The sequence below is a fragment of the Melospiza melodia genome, chromosome 3 (assembly GCF_035770615.1).
Source record: "Melospiza melodia melodia isolate bMelMel2 chromosome 3, bMelMel2.pri, whole genome shotgun sequence".
In the NCBI taxonomy this organism is placed as follows: domain Eukaryota; kingdom Metazoa; phylum Chordata; class Aves; order Passeriformes; family Passerellidae; genus Melospiza; species Melospiza melodia.
Window position 1 is genome coordinate 3,564,792 of NC_086196.1, and position 12,117 is coordinate 3,576,908.

Genomic DNA, 12,117 nt, shown 5'->3' on the forward strand with positions numbered 1-12,117 from the left:
CTACCTTCATTATGAATGACTCTTGATTAAGGATTCGTCTGCTTTGACTTAAAAGTCTAAAAATTAGGTGCTTAAGACTAAGCTTATTTAAGGAAGGCTTCTCATTAGTCTTTCAATAATTTCATTGATGATCTTGATTAAGGGGAAAGAAGCATTTTAAATTTCAGAGGATATTTAATTAGGGGTTTTTGAAACCAGCAATGAGAACAAAAGATCTAAAACAAAGCAATATCTTCTGTGAATAGGGAGCTATCTAATCCTTAGGCTGTCCATGTCTTACCCACTATTAAGCTCCAAACTCACACATTACTTAATTTTTACATAACTAATCTTAACTGAAAGGAAGGAGACCAACATGAGACCAGGCTTACATTGAAAAGTAATAGAATGGCAGAAAGAAAATACACTGTTTCATACAAGGTTTATTATAGAGGAAATACTGAAAAAAACCCCTGTGTCTGGAAACAATGCCTGGCAGATAAGAACTGCTCTTGAATACATGATGTGATAGCTAAAAAGACAGACAATACTCTGAGCAAAGGAATTCCACGGCCTACCAGTGAGGCAATAGCTCCTCATCAACAGGAAACACTAAATGTGTTCAAACATGTGTGAAGAAATCCTTAGGAACATGACAAAAGGAGCAGGTGGCTAGGTCTTGCTCCCTATGTCTCACATATAAACAAGCGTGCATGTGTAGGTTCCATCACACAGAAATAATACCAAAACTGTAACAAATGCAGTTGAATAACATAGAACCCATGAAATCCCAAAGTATTTTGTTGAACATCAGCTTCACTGGAATGTACTCATGGGGAACTGTCACCCACAAAAGACAGTGAGGATCAACATAAATAAAAAAACAGGTAACAACAACTGGTTTGCTTGCAGCAACATGTTTTCTGAGGTTTTCTACCTACCACGTGTTCTATTGTACCAAAGAGTTAAGAGTTGTGGGTTTTGGGTTACTCATCTGCTCCAGCACACTTCTAAATCTTAAGAACTGGCTTATCAAGGCATTAGAGAAGAAAACAAGAACTGAATTTTGTGTAGTGGAAGCTTATTTGTATGGATCACAACTGGGAGTAAAAGCACAACCACCTAATCGGCACTGGAATAATTTTCTAACTCAGCCACATTACATAATCTTAGGCATTCCACAATCTAATGGAAATGGAAGTTATTAGCAGAGAATCAGCTATGCTATAAAAACAGACTTCCCAAAGTGCCTGGTTTAGTCAGCTCTGGAGGAAGTGAAAGGTTCCATCACAGAGTTTTCCTAATCTAGCTATATTGGTTTAATCTAACAGATTGGTTTAAAATATCCACCCCCCACCCCCCAAATCATTACCAGTATTAACTGGCAAATCCAGTCATCTCTGCAGAGCTGGCTGTACTGATTGACTAGATGTTTAATAATAATAATTGATATTATTACAAATACAGCCTACAAAATCTTTATCTACACTTCCTATTACAGGTGGAAGAGTCAAAAATTTAGATGTCATACTGTATATGACACTATGATAAAAAGATTTCACACTTGGCTGATTCAGTTGAAAGCTGCATGACATTAAAATGAAGGTGTGTTTCACAGCTGAAATGCTGTGCAACTTTGCAAAAATGTGCTTCAAAAAAGCATCCATCAGTCACTGCAACATGAGTTGCACTAGGAAAAACCTTTCCATGTCCACGTTTGTTTCTACTGGAGATGTAAGACTTAGTGCCTTTTCTGCAGGATATACAAAGAAAATACAATTCACTATGCTAGTGACATGCTCCATCTTGCATATTATACTACTTCTGAACCTGTATCACAGATTCTCATTGCAATATTCCACAAACTAGCTAAAATCCTTGCAGTCCTACTGTGCTAAGAACCAGGAGAAAACGCACAGTTCTGTCAGAGCTGGGGGCACCCCCAGGCTCTGCCACCTGTGCCCCCTGCCCAGGAGCTGCCTGTCCGTGCTGGAGGCCAGCTCTGGCATGGGGCAGCACGTAAGCTGGGACCAGGCTTCTGGGAACAGAGCTTTTGGAGTTTTGGAGTACTCTTTTGGGAGTCAGTCTTTTGCCTCAGAGCTGCAGTCAAGCTCAGGCTCTCACGCTAGGCTCAGGCAAAGACCTGGTTGTAAGTATGGTTTTGCCTTGCTGAATTTGATAGTAAAACTCATCCATGGACTTGATTTTCTGGCTTAACCTCAGACCTTTTTCATCAGAATAGATTTGTCTGGTGGTTGCTGGGATGTGACTGAAACCTGGTAAACATCCTCAGACCTACCAAGGCTCAGGCACTGTGGGACTGTGTTGTTGAGGGCACTGCCCTGTCAGTCTTGCTGCTGCCCTCAGCTCCTGGCACCCCCTCCCCTGGGGAACAGTCCATCATAGCTCTTTTCTGACACATTCCACTTGTGAGACAGGCAGTAAGTCAGCTGCTTATGTCCAAGAAAACAAATTTGACATGCAACACAAAAAATAAAATATGCTTTATAAACAACGACAAAAAAAAAATCCCAAGCCTTTCAATTTTTTGTTTTGAAAAAATGGTGAGTAATCCCTATATTATGCAAATAGCAATGTACTTTAGTTGGTACTCAAACTCTACTATAAATTGAGCTCATACATTCTCTTAGGTAGAAAAAATATATACATATTTTCTCATTTCCTAAATGCTGTCTTAATAGTGATAAAGCCATTCCAGCTATTCATCCAAGAGACAAAGGTGACTCTCATGCTGATATTACAAAGTCCTTTCAATGCCAGGTTCCCCAAGGAATCTGAAAAAAATGAAATGTAATAATTTAAAATGCAATTAAATGAAATATGCCTCATCTACAGCAACAAAATAGGATTCATGAAGATCATTTAGGAGAATACATGACTCATCCAATTCTACCAACATAGGCATGTATGCCTAGACCTCAGTATTCACTGGATATCTTTAAAATTACAACAGAGCAGCATTTGAGAGAGCTGCCTATTCATAGGCATTGAGCAGGACTCCAGTATTAGAGCCATACACTGATTTTTTTCTGCTCTAGCCCGAGAGAAATCAAATGGAGGCTGTTGAACTCTATGAGTCAGACTATGAAGAAAGAAGCATAGTTGGGTTCTTACAGATCTCAGCAAAACTAGCAGTTACTGTAAAACAGGTAATAAATAATACATCTATCCAGAGAGGGGTAAGTCTCTCCCAATCTCTTTCTGAGCTGGAATGAAAAACAAGTATCACCAAACGGTGTGAGTAAATAAAGTTTCTGAGACTTCTCACTGATGTACTGCACGGCCTCTCACCCTTGGAAGCCAGCAGTGTTGAGGACTCTCAAGCTGGGCCCTGGCAGGCTGTACGTGCCAAAGATTGCAGCTCCTGCCAGCTCTGAGAGGCGCTGCTGCCAAGGGCCCCAGCAGCACAGCTGGGGGGATGCCAGAGGGCTGCTTGTGTCGCCTTCAGTCCTTGATCGAACCGAGTGATCTCTGCTGCACATTTTCATTTTGATGAATGCGTGCTCCCTGAGAGAAGCCATTTCATTAGAAAAATCCTGACCCACATGAATGAATAAATTCAACAAGGGTCATTTGCATTCTTCATATTTTTAAACAGAATTAAATGTATGTGGTTGCACATTACCTTGTAGTCTTACTCCAGTTATCAGCTACTGCAACTGATCAGCCTGGAATGGCTTCAGTAACCAGAGACCTCCAGGCATCCTAAAAATACCTTTTCTTCTTTAATTATCTAGTTTCCTATTTTCAAGCAATGCTTTTAATGACCTGCTTTCAAATAAAGAAGAAAAAGGTCTTAACAGGGAACATACATTCAACATTAAGCAGTCCTATGATTTGCACTAGGTGTGCAAAGAAATTGTTTCATTGATCAAAGAGTTTCATTGATCTGCAATAGAAAAGAAAATTTTTGGTCTTATTTGCAAAACAGAAAATCCTTATCCTCCACACTTGTTCTGCTTCTAGCAATAAATAGTGAGCAAGTGAAGAAGAAAATAGGATAAATCATCATACTGATATTGCCATCTAAATTTCAAATTCCCTTAATGGTCATGCAAATATATCATAAAATCATCTTAAAATCTGTTTCTTTTCCTTGAGTCACACTGAAATACCTGGTGAGCAGCCTACCCAGGCATACAAGAGAATCATTGACATGAAGCACTGTGTGCAATACTGAAACCTGCATTCAAATACAGAGACTTGCTAATGTTTTTCACTTTAGCTGGTATGTGTAGCAGCTCAGACAGTTTGTGTCAACTCTCCTAATTAAATTGAAAGCTAAATAGCGCTGCAGCCCTTGTTATATGCTATTATTAATGGAATTCCTGCTGTGTATCTCACTCAAGAACCCAACAGATGTCAATCAAAGTTCAAGCTCCTGATTCTACCCTTGGCTGTTAATTAACTGTCAGAATGCTTCAATCCAGTTTATTACTAATATCTGAGGAATGTGCTGTGCCTTCCACTTGCACAGACACTCCTTATCCCATGTGAGTGCACAAACCAAGATAAGAAGCAGAAATTCAATTTTCAGCACCACATACAGAAAGGGAGGGTTTTCCCCAGTTACTTAAGTGTTATTTGAATAGGATGTGTTAAAAATAGAACCAAAGCATTGACTCCAAATGCCATGAGCTCCTCAACACTGGGCAAATGTAAGTAAAGGAACTCAATGCATCATCAAGGATGACACTATAAAGCATTAAGGATGATACTATAAAGCACTAGAAGCCACTAAAACATTCTTTAGAAGCACTCCTGCTCCTCTTTGAGAAGGTCCATGACTAAATCCCAGATTAAGCTTCAATATGGATTTTTCAAGCAGCAGAAATCAGTTTCTCAGAGATATCAACATGTGTACTGTTCTACATCAGATTTCACATGTAGTAAAAAAGTTCCTCAAAAATGTCTTTGTAAAGAGCATTAGATCACATCCATTTCTCCCCTCAGAATCACATGAGCCTGCAATCAGTGCAGTGTGAGCTTTCTTGAATAAAGATGAGACAGTATTCAGCGACCAAGAACCTGCAGAGACCACAAACAATTCCTCCATGAACAGAACCAGCAATATGGAGCAAACAGCTTGAGGAGGATCATAGAATCATTTGGGTTGGAAAAGACCTTTAAGATCATTGAGTCCAGCTGTAAAGCTGAATGATCTATTGTAGGTTTTGCTGTGATTTAGAGGAGTGGACAGAAAAGTGTTCAGCTACTTCTCTGTCCATTTTAAGACAGACATTTGCTACCATGCACTACAACTTGGAGAGAGAGATTTCAGAGGACAAAAGGTGGACATTCCATCCAGTAAAAGATGGAATGCAGGTGGGTGCAGAGCCAGATGCCAGTTTCCACCCCAAGCAAAGAGTTAATGTACACCAATGCAAGGAAAGAACAGCTGCACATCTGTAGAGGAATAATATCTATTTGTGAGTGCACAGAGAGGAAAGCTTTTCTCCTCGTGGCTTCAGAGGGGAAAAGAGCGAAAGCTCCTACAGCTGAAGATTTGACCTTGAATTTTTACAGGTGAGAGGACAGCATTCTGAAGCTTGTCTACAGTATCGGTGGAGGACAATAGGTAAGCACAGATGGCTCTCCTAAAATAGTCTTTGCTCAAAATCACGAAAAAGGACAGCTTTTATCCTAGTTTAAAATAAAATGCCATTATCTTTGCCAGGGTTATTATCTTTACACTGTCGATCAAGCCGGCTGCCGAGCAATGGACTGAGCAAATGCGCACACAGGGAATTAGGGCAATGTTACAGAATTACTAAAAACAACCAAACCACTATCATCAATGCGTTGACAATTTAAAAAATGCCTTTAAAATATTGCCTTGGGCTGCAGTCTCTTTTGCATCTCACGTCGGGAAGCCTGTAGAGTTTGCAGCGACAGGCCTGACAGGCACAATTCCTTCCGAAAAACATGAATGAAAGACCCGTATGGCGGGGCGGGGCCCAGCGCGCTCCGTTCGCGGCAGTATCACGGGATGGACACCGGGAATGCCAATGGCCTGACCGCAGCACAGGGGCTGTGGCTCCGGCGGCCACACCGCGTCCATTCATAAACGCAGAACCGCTGAGGGCAGCGCCTGCTCCGCTGCCCCGGCCACCCGCAGCCCGGGCGGAGGCACGGCCGCCTTGGGACGGGGGCACGGCCGCCTTGGGACGGGGGCACGGCCTTGGGACGGGGCACGGCCGCCTTGGGATGGGGGCACGGCCGCCTTGGGACGGGGCATGGCCTTGGGACGGGGCACGGCCTTGGGACGGCGCACGGCCGCCTTGGGATGGAGGCACGGCCGCCTTGGGATGGAGGCACGGCCGCCTTGGGATAGGGGCATGGCCTTGGGACGGGGGCACGGCCGCCTTGGGACGGGGGCACGGCCGCCTTGGGACGGGGGCACGGCCGCCTTGGGACGGGGCATGGCCTTGGGACGGCGCACGGCCGCCTTGGGATGGGGGCACGGCCGCCTTGGGATAGGGGCACGGCCTTGGGACGGGGGCACGGCCGCCTTGGGACGGGGGCACGGCCGCCTTGGGATGGAGGCACGGCCTTGGGACGGGGGCACGGCCGTCCCGGGCGGGTGTGTGCACACGCGTGGGCGCCCTCCCCTGCACCAGCACAGATTTCTGTTCCGAGAGCCGCCGCCGTGGCGGCAGCACACTCGGTGGGGAGCGATGAGGAGCGGTGGGCAGCGGGCGGGCTGCTGACAGCCAAACCCCCCTGCCGCTGCAGCTCCCGCCCGCCGCCACAGCCCCCCCGCGCCCTCCCTCCCTTCGCTCTCCTCAGCTCTCCGCCACACTCCAGCGCCCCTACCGCTCCCTTCGAGGCGGCCGCCGAGCAGCCTCGCCGCCTCCTTCAAGGATGAATGGAAGCGGGAGGAGGCGGGCTCCAGGAGAGGCGCCGCCCCGCCTCGCTCCCTCAATGAGCGCCCGGGAGGGGCCGCCGCGCCCCCGCCCCACGGCCCCGCTCCCAGGGCGGGGGACGGAGCGCGGCCGCTGCTGCGCCGCCGGGGAAGGAGCCGCGCGTTCCGGCAGCTGAGGGGCCCCGCCGGCTCCCCTCACAACCCGGGCGCCGTCCCCGTGCCCGCGTCCCTGTCTCTGTCCGGGAACACCGCCCCGCGCTCCATATCCCCAGCGCCGGGCTCCGCGAGGGAGCCGCATCCTCCCGAGCTGCCGCCGTGCCGGGAGGGTTCAGCACCTCGGCCCGGGGACAGGGGCGGGAGCCGGCCGGCAGCCGCGGCTTTCCGCCGCCGGGCCGCCCCGGTGCGCTCCGCCAGCCCGCTCCCCGTGCCCGGCCCTGGACGCCGGCGGCCGCCAACGCAGCCCCTCGCCCGCGTAGGAGGAGCGGATTTTTTATGGCCCCTTCCGTGCAGCCCCAACTTTCCCCCTCGGCTGGGGACTGCCGCCTTTCCAGCGGGGTGTGCCAAACCCACCGCGGTTTCCAGCCACCCTCCGCGCAAAACCCATCTCGGGAAGGGAGAACGGGAAGTTTTGGGGAGCTCGACTCACCCAAGACGTTCCCAACGAGAGCCACAATGAATACGACGATGTAGCCGGCGATCAGCGCCCATTCATATTCCTTGGGATGCAAATACTCCTTCCAGAGATATCGCAGGAACTCCTCATCATCGTAGTCGGAGGAAGGGGTTAAAAGAGCCTCCCGCGTTTCATTTAGTTCCGACCCACTCGTCCAATTCCTGTACGGAGGGGAACCATCCTCTGGTTGAATCCCGGACATCCCTAGTGGTTATTCCGGAGGCTGGGAATAAAACAACAACCAACAAACCCAGACCCGTCAGAGCATCCGAGCTTTCTCCCGCCCGTCCATCGAGGCTTGTGGTTGCCAGTGCGAAAAGCGGGGTGTGGGGAGAAAAATGACGCGGGAACTTACGGGAACCAATGCGGGAACAGGCTGGGGATCCGCGTCGGTCCCCAACCCGCCCTGGCGAGCCTTTTCCCCGACCGGGCACGGGGTGCAGCCTCCGCGGGGGACGCTTCGCCCCCTGCACCGTCGTGGAAAAGGCTGGTCGGAGTAGGCTGCATGCCTCAGGTGCCGGAGTGCAGCCGCCCCCGCGGGAAAAGTCACGTCCGTTTCAGACGATGTCGATTTTTGTTCCCCAAACCATGCACACACACCCTCGCGCACCCCGCATCTCTGCACGCCTCCCCTCTCTTCCTCCCCCCGCTTCAGCTCATCCCCAGCTCCTCATCACTCCCCCAACCCTACTTCCAGCTTGCCCACCCCTCTTCTCGGCTTCTCCTCGGTTTCTCACCCTCTCTTACACAAGCATTTCCCCTTAGACCTTTCAACATTAGATTCCAGATATATTCAAGATATTTGTAAATTAAAGGCTGTGGAAGGCTGTGGTGGGGGGAAGCACAGGGTTAAAGAAGCCATTAAAAATCAGTGGCTAATGAGGCTGCCTCATTTCTGTGCTGCTTTGAAAGTTAGGCTGAAATGGGAACACTGTGGGCTTCCCAACACTGGTAGGAAAATCCCTAAGAGGGCTGAGCAGATAAATTGGAGGTTTCGTTGGATTTGAAGATTGTGAGACCTCACTGAAGCTTGAGTTTAGCATGCATTCACTGCGCTGAGGATGTTTCAGACATCCAGCTTGGGATCTTGATACAGCAACTACCCCTCAGCCATTCTGAAATGGGCTCAGCTGGCAGAAAGCAGTTCAAGAGAACCCAGAAGTGCCAGTTAAACAGCATGATAGGTTTCCTGGCTTCTGGTCATTACTTCTTGAAATATTTTCATACTTTGCCAAGTGTACAATCTCTAAAGGAGAAGGGATAGGTCTGAACTTGTCCCTCCATGACTGATAAAATCCCCTCTTACTCAGGCAATCTGTTCACTTCATATCTGAATAATTTAATGAGCCTGATAAAAGCACCGTTTCTATTGGGACATGGCACAACTAGCTCAGTCAAGCATTTCAGTGCAGGGTCTGCACCTCCATAGAAATGGAGGAAGTGTTATGATGCCACTCTGCTTCCAACTCAAGCATAATAGAGAGAGAGATATTCAATCATTAACACTGCATGTAGAGTGCTTAGCTCTAGACAGTACTTTAGGCTACCCAATTGTTTTTTGTCGGTGTGCAGCCATCTCTACTACCTTCAAAGTTCAATGCAGCATACCTGGAATACCTCCTCCTATTTCTATAAACCTGCTCACTTTGCTTTAGTTCCTTTTAAAACAAAGAAAAAAAAAATCTTTCCTATTCCACAGGGAACTTGAGTGAACTTTTTAGTCTAAATATGTTATAGAGTGAAATATACTCAGATATACAGGTAGGATCAGCATGTCTCTTACATAAATTAGAAGGGTAGAGTTTGAAAACACCATAAACAAAGATTAGATATCTGCAGCTAACGAAAGTTGAAGTATGAAGTTTCTTAGTTGAAGTATGAATTAGTATGAACTTAGTTGAAGTATGAATATTGAGAAGTTACTTAAACTCTCCTGTGGGAACGCAGGATTACTTGGTACACAAAAAGAGCACTATTTAAGGAGCTTGTCATGGTCCTTGCTAGTGGGGAAAGATTTAGAGAATGACCATTTGGTAATCAATAACAATCACACTCATGCTCCAGCTTGTTTCCTCTGCTAAAATGTTTGAAATTCCACTATTTGCTTCCAAGTTGCCAAAAAAATGAAGTAATACCTTTTTTGACATAAAGTTTCTTTCTCTGTCACCAGTAGTGACTCCACCTGCAGTGCTGCATGCAGCTCTGAGGTCCCCAGCACAAGAAGGACATCAGCCTTTTGGAGCAAGTCTGGAGGAGGGCCATCAGAGGCATGAAGCACTTCTCCTATCGGGAAAGGTTAAAAGAATTGGGATTGTTCAGGCTGGAAAAGAGATGGCTTAGGGGTGACTTAATTGTAGCTTCCCAGTAGTACCTGAAGAGAAAGATGGAGAGGGACTTTTTACAAAGTATGCAGAGAAAAGACAAGGTGGAAGACAGATTTAACCTGAAAGAGAGTAGGTTCACACTAGACATCAGGTATAAATTGTTTACTGTGGGGGTGGTGAGGAACTGAAACAGGCTGCCAGAGAAATTGTGGATATCCCATCCCTGCAAGTCTCCAAGGCTGGGTTGGATGGAGCTTTGAGCAACCTTGCCTGCTGGAAGGTTCCTTGCCTATAGTAAAGGGATTGGGACTGGATGATCTTTAAGGTCGCTTCCATTCCAACCCAAGCCATTCTGTGATTCCTATGAATAGTAAGGAATGGAATTAAAAAGGCATACATATTTGGAAAAAACATGAATTTGTGAAAAACTTGTCACAAGATTCATTCTTTCAACAAGATTACAAATCTGATTGTTAATACATAAATAATAGATTATGCAGATTAATTAGCTGCCTAAATTAAATTCAGTATTCCTAGAAAACAGGAAGACTTTGTTTTGGTTGATACCACACATTCTGATCAGGGAGCAGACTAGTAAAAACTGAATATGGCATATATTATAAAGATTAAAAATGGACTAGCTAACAGATCCCAGGATGAAAAGGTAGACAAACAATCATTGCTGAGCCTATGAATTCCTATTGTCAGTTCTTGGTTCTGTTATACTTATTCTTCAATGACCTTGAAGAAGCTGGCAGGTGACCCAAAGATCAGGCACAATCAGCTAAACACACATGCTCATCACGAATCTGTAGCCAGAAAGCTTCATTTGATCCTTGGTTGTATAAATGAGTGTACCTGTGAAAACAGATTAAATTTTAAAGTATGAGTGAAACTCAACTTAGGGGAAATATTCAACATCTACAAAAACTCTGCTGCCGAGGAAATGGTTTTCAAATGCAGCCAATTTTGCTATGCATTTTAAAATCAAGATCAAATGTCTTTCTAAAAGAAAAGTGCTAGATGAGATGAGAATTAATTCAGAAAAATCACATTATATGGAATGCAAGAGGTCAGACTGGATGATTATGGTTGTACCCCTCTGGCTTTCTAATTTGTGAAAGTGTGTTAGCTAAATCAATTCCCCTGATGAATTTTGGTTCTGATTTATCTTTTCTTTTAATTATACTATCTGCATCAAACTTGGTGCAACAATTTAAATGTTCCTTTCATATGGAAGTGTACAGCGAATGTTGAAAATTATGTAATTCTTATTGTAACTGGTGCTTTGTTTTTGGTTTTCTTTTTCAGTTCAAAGCCTGCTTAACATGGGGTTTTTGCAAACTTCTATAATCAAAGAATATGCTGGTGACACAGCACTTAAAAGAAGCTTAAATTCAAGGGTATATCTATTAACCTTCTTATCTCAGGAGAGTACTTTCTGGTACTTTATTTATCTAAAAGGTTCACATACATTGATATCTTTTCTAATCCATAACTTTCCATCACTAATCCAAAAATACTGAAATTAAATTACCAGCCCTAGAAGATATGTCTTGTGGCTTTCAATATCACTTATTATATGATATTAGACCATGTGAATATAAATCAAACAGAATTTTATGCTTTATTGCATCTGATAGCTCACAGGAACTGACATTCATAGAGAATAAACAAACCTTACTTCAGCATCCAAGTTTATTGCTTCATCAAACACATTTCCCCCTCCATAACAATAATTTTATTGCAGACCTACATTTTTCTTAATCACACAAATAGGCAGCATTTTTCTCTTCTGTCAGAGACTAGCCCTTTCATTTAAAAATCTATTTGATTCAGAGGATTAGTTCCATGGTAGTAAAATACCATATTAAATTTGGAGTCCTTTTCTCAGGCCAGAATTAATTTTGCTTTTTTCAACTTGGTTGAAGAGGCAGCTCAGCTGTGGAGTTTCTATTCTGCCTTTGTTGAAAATTTTAGCAGGTGATTTTGTTGTCGGGAAGCAAACCACATAAACACAAGCACTTAAGAGAAAGACTGTGTGAATGCCTTCCTTCCTTCCTTCCTTCCTTCCTTCCTTCCTTCCTTCCTTCCTTCCTTCCTTCCTTCCTTCCTTCCTTCCTTCCTTCCTTCCTTCCTTCCTTCCTTCCTTCCTTCCTTCCTTCCTTCCTTCCTTCCTTCCTTCCTTCCTTCCTTCCTTCCTTCCTTCCTTCCTTCCTTCCTTCCTTCCTTCCTTCCTTCCTTCCTTCCTTCCT

The 12,117-nt window shown here is 45.3% G+C and overlaps 1 protein-coding gene across 1 annotated transcript in view; it reads right to left on the reverse strand.

The window, feature by feature from the left end:
• The window catches only part of HCRTR2 (hypocretin receptor 2), a 33,647-nt gene extending 25,879 nt beyond the window's left edge, over positions 1-7,768 (reverse strand). Inside the window, exon 1 of the mRNA XM_063153407.1 lies at positions 7,512-7,768. Coding sequence (XP_063009477.1) covers positions 7,512-7,740 — 229 coding nt within the window. The 5' untranslated portion in view covers positions 7,741-7,768. The remainder of the gene's footprint in view (positions 1-7,511) is intronic.
• Positions 7,769-12,117: the final 4,349 nt, after the last annotated feature.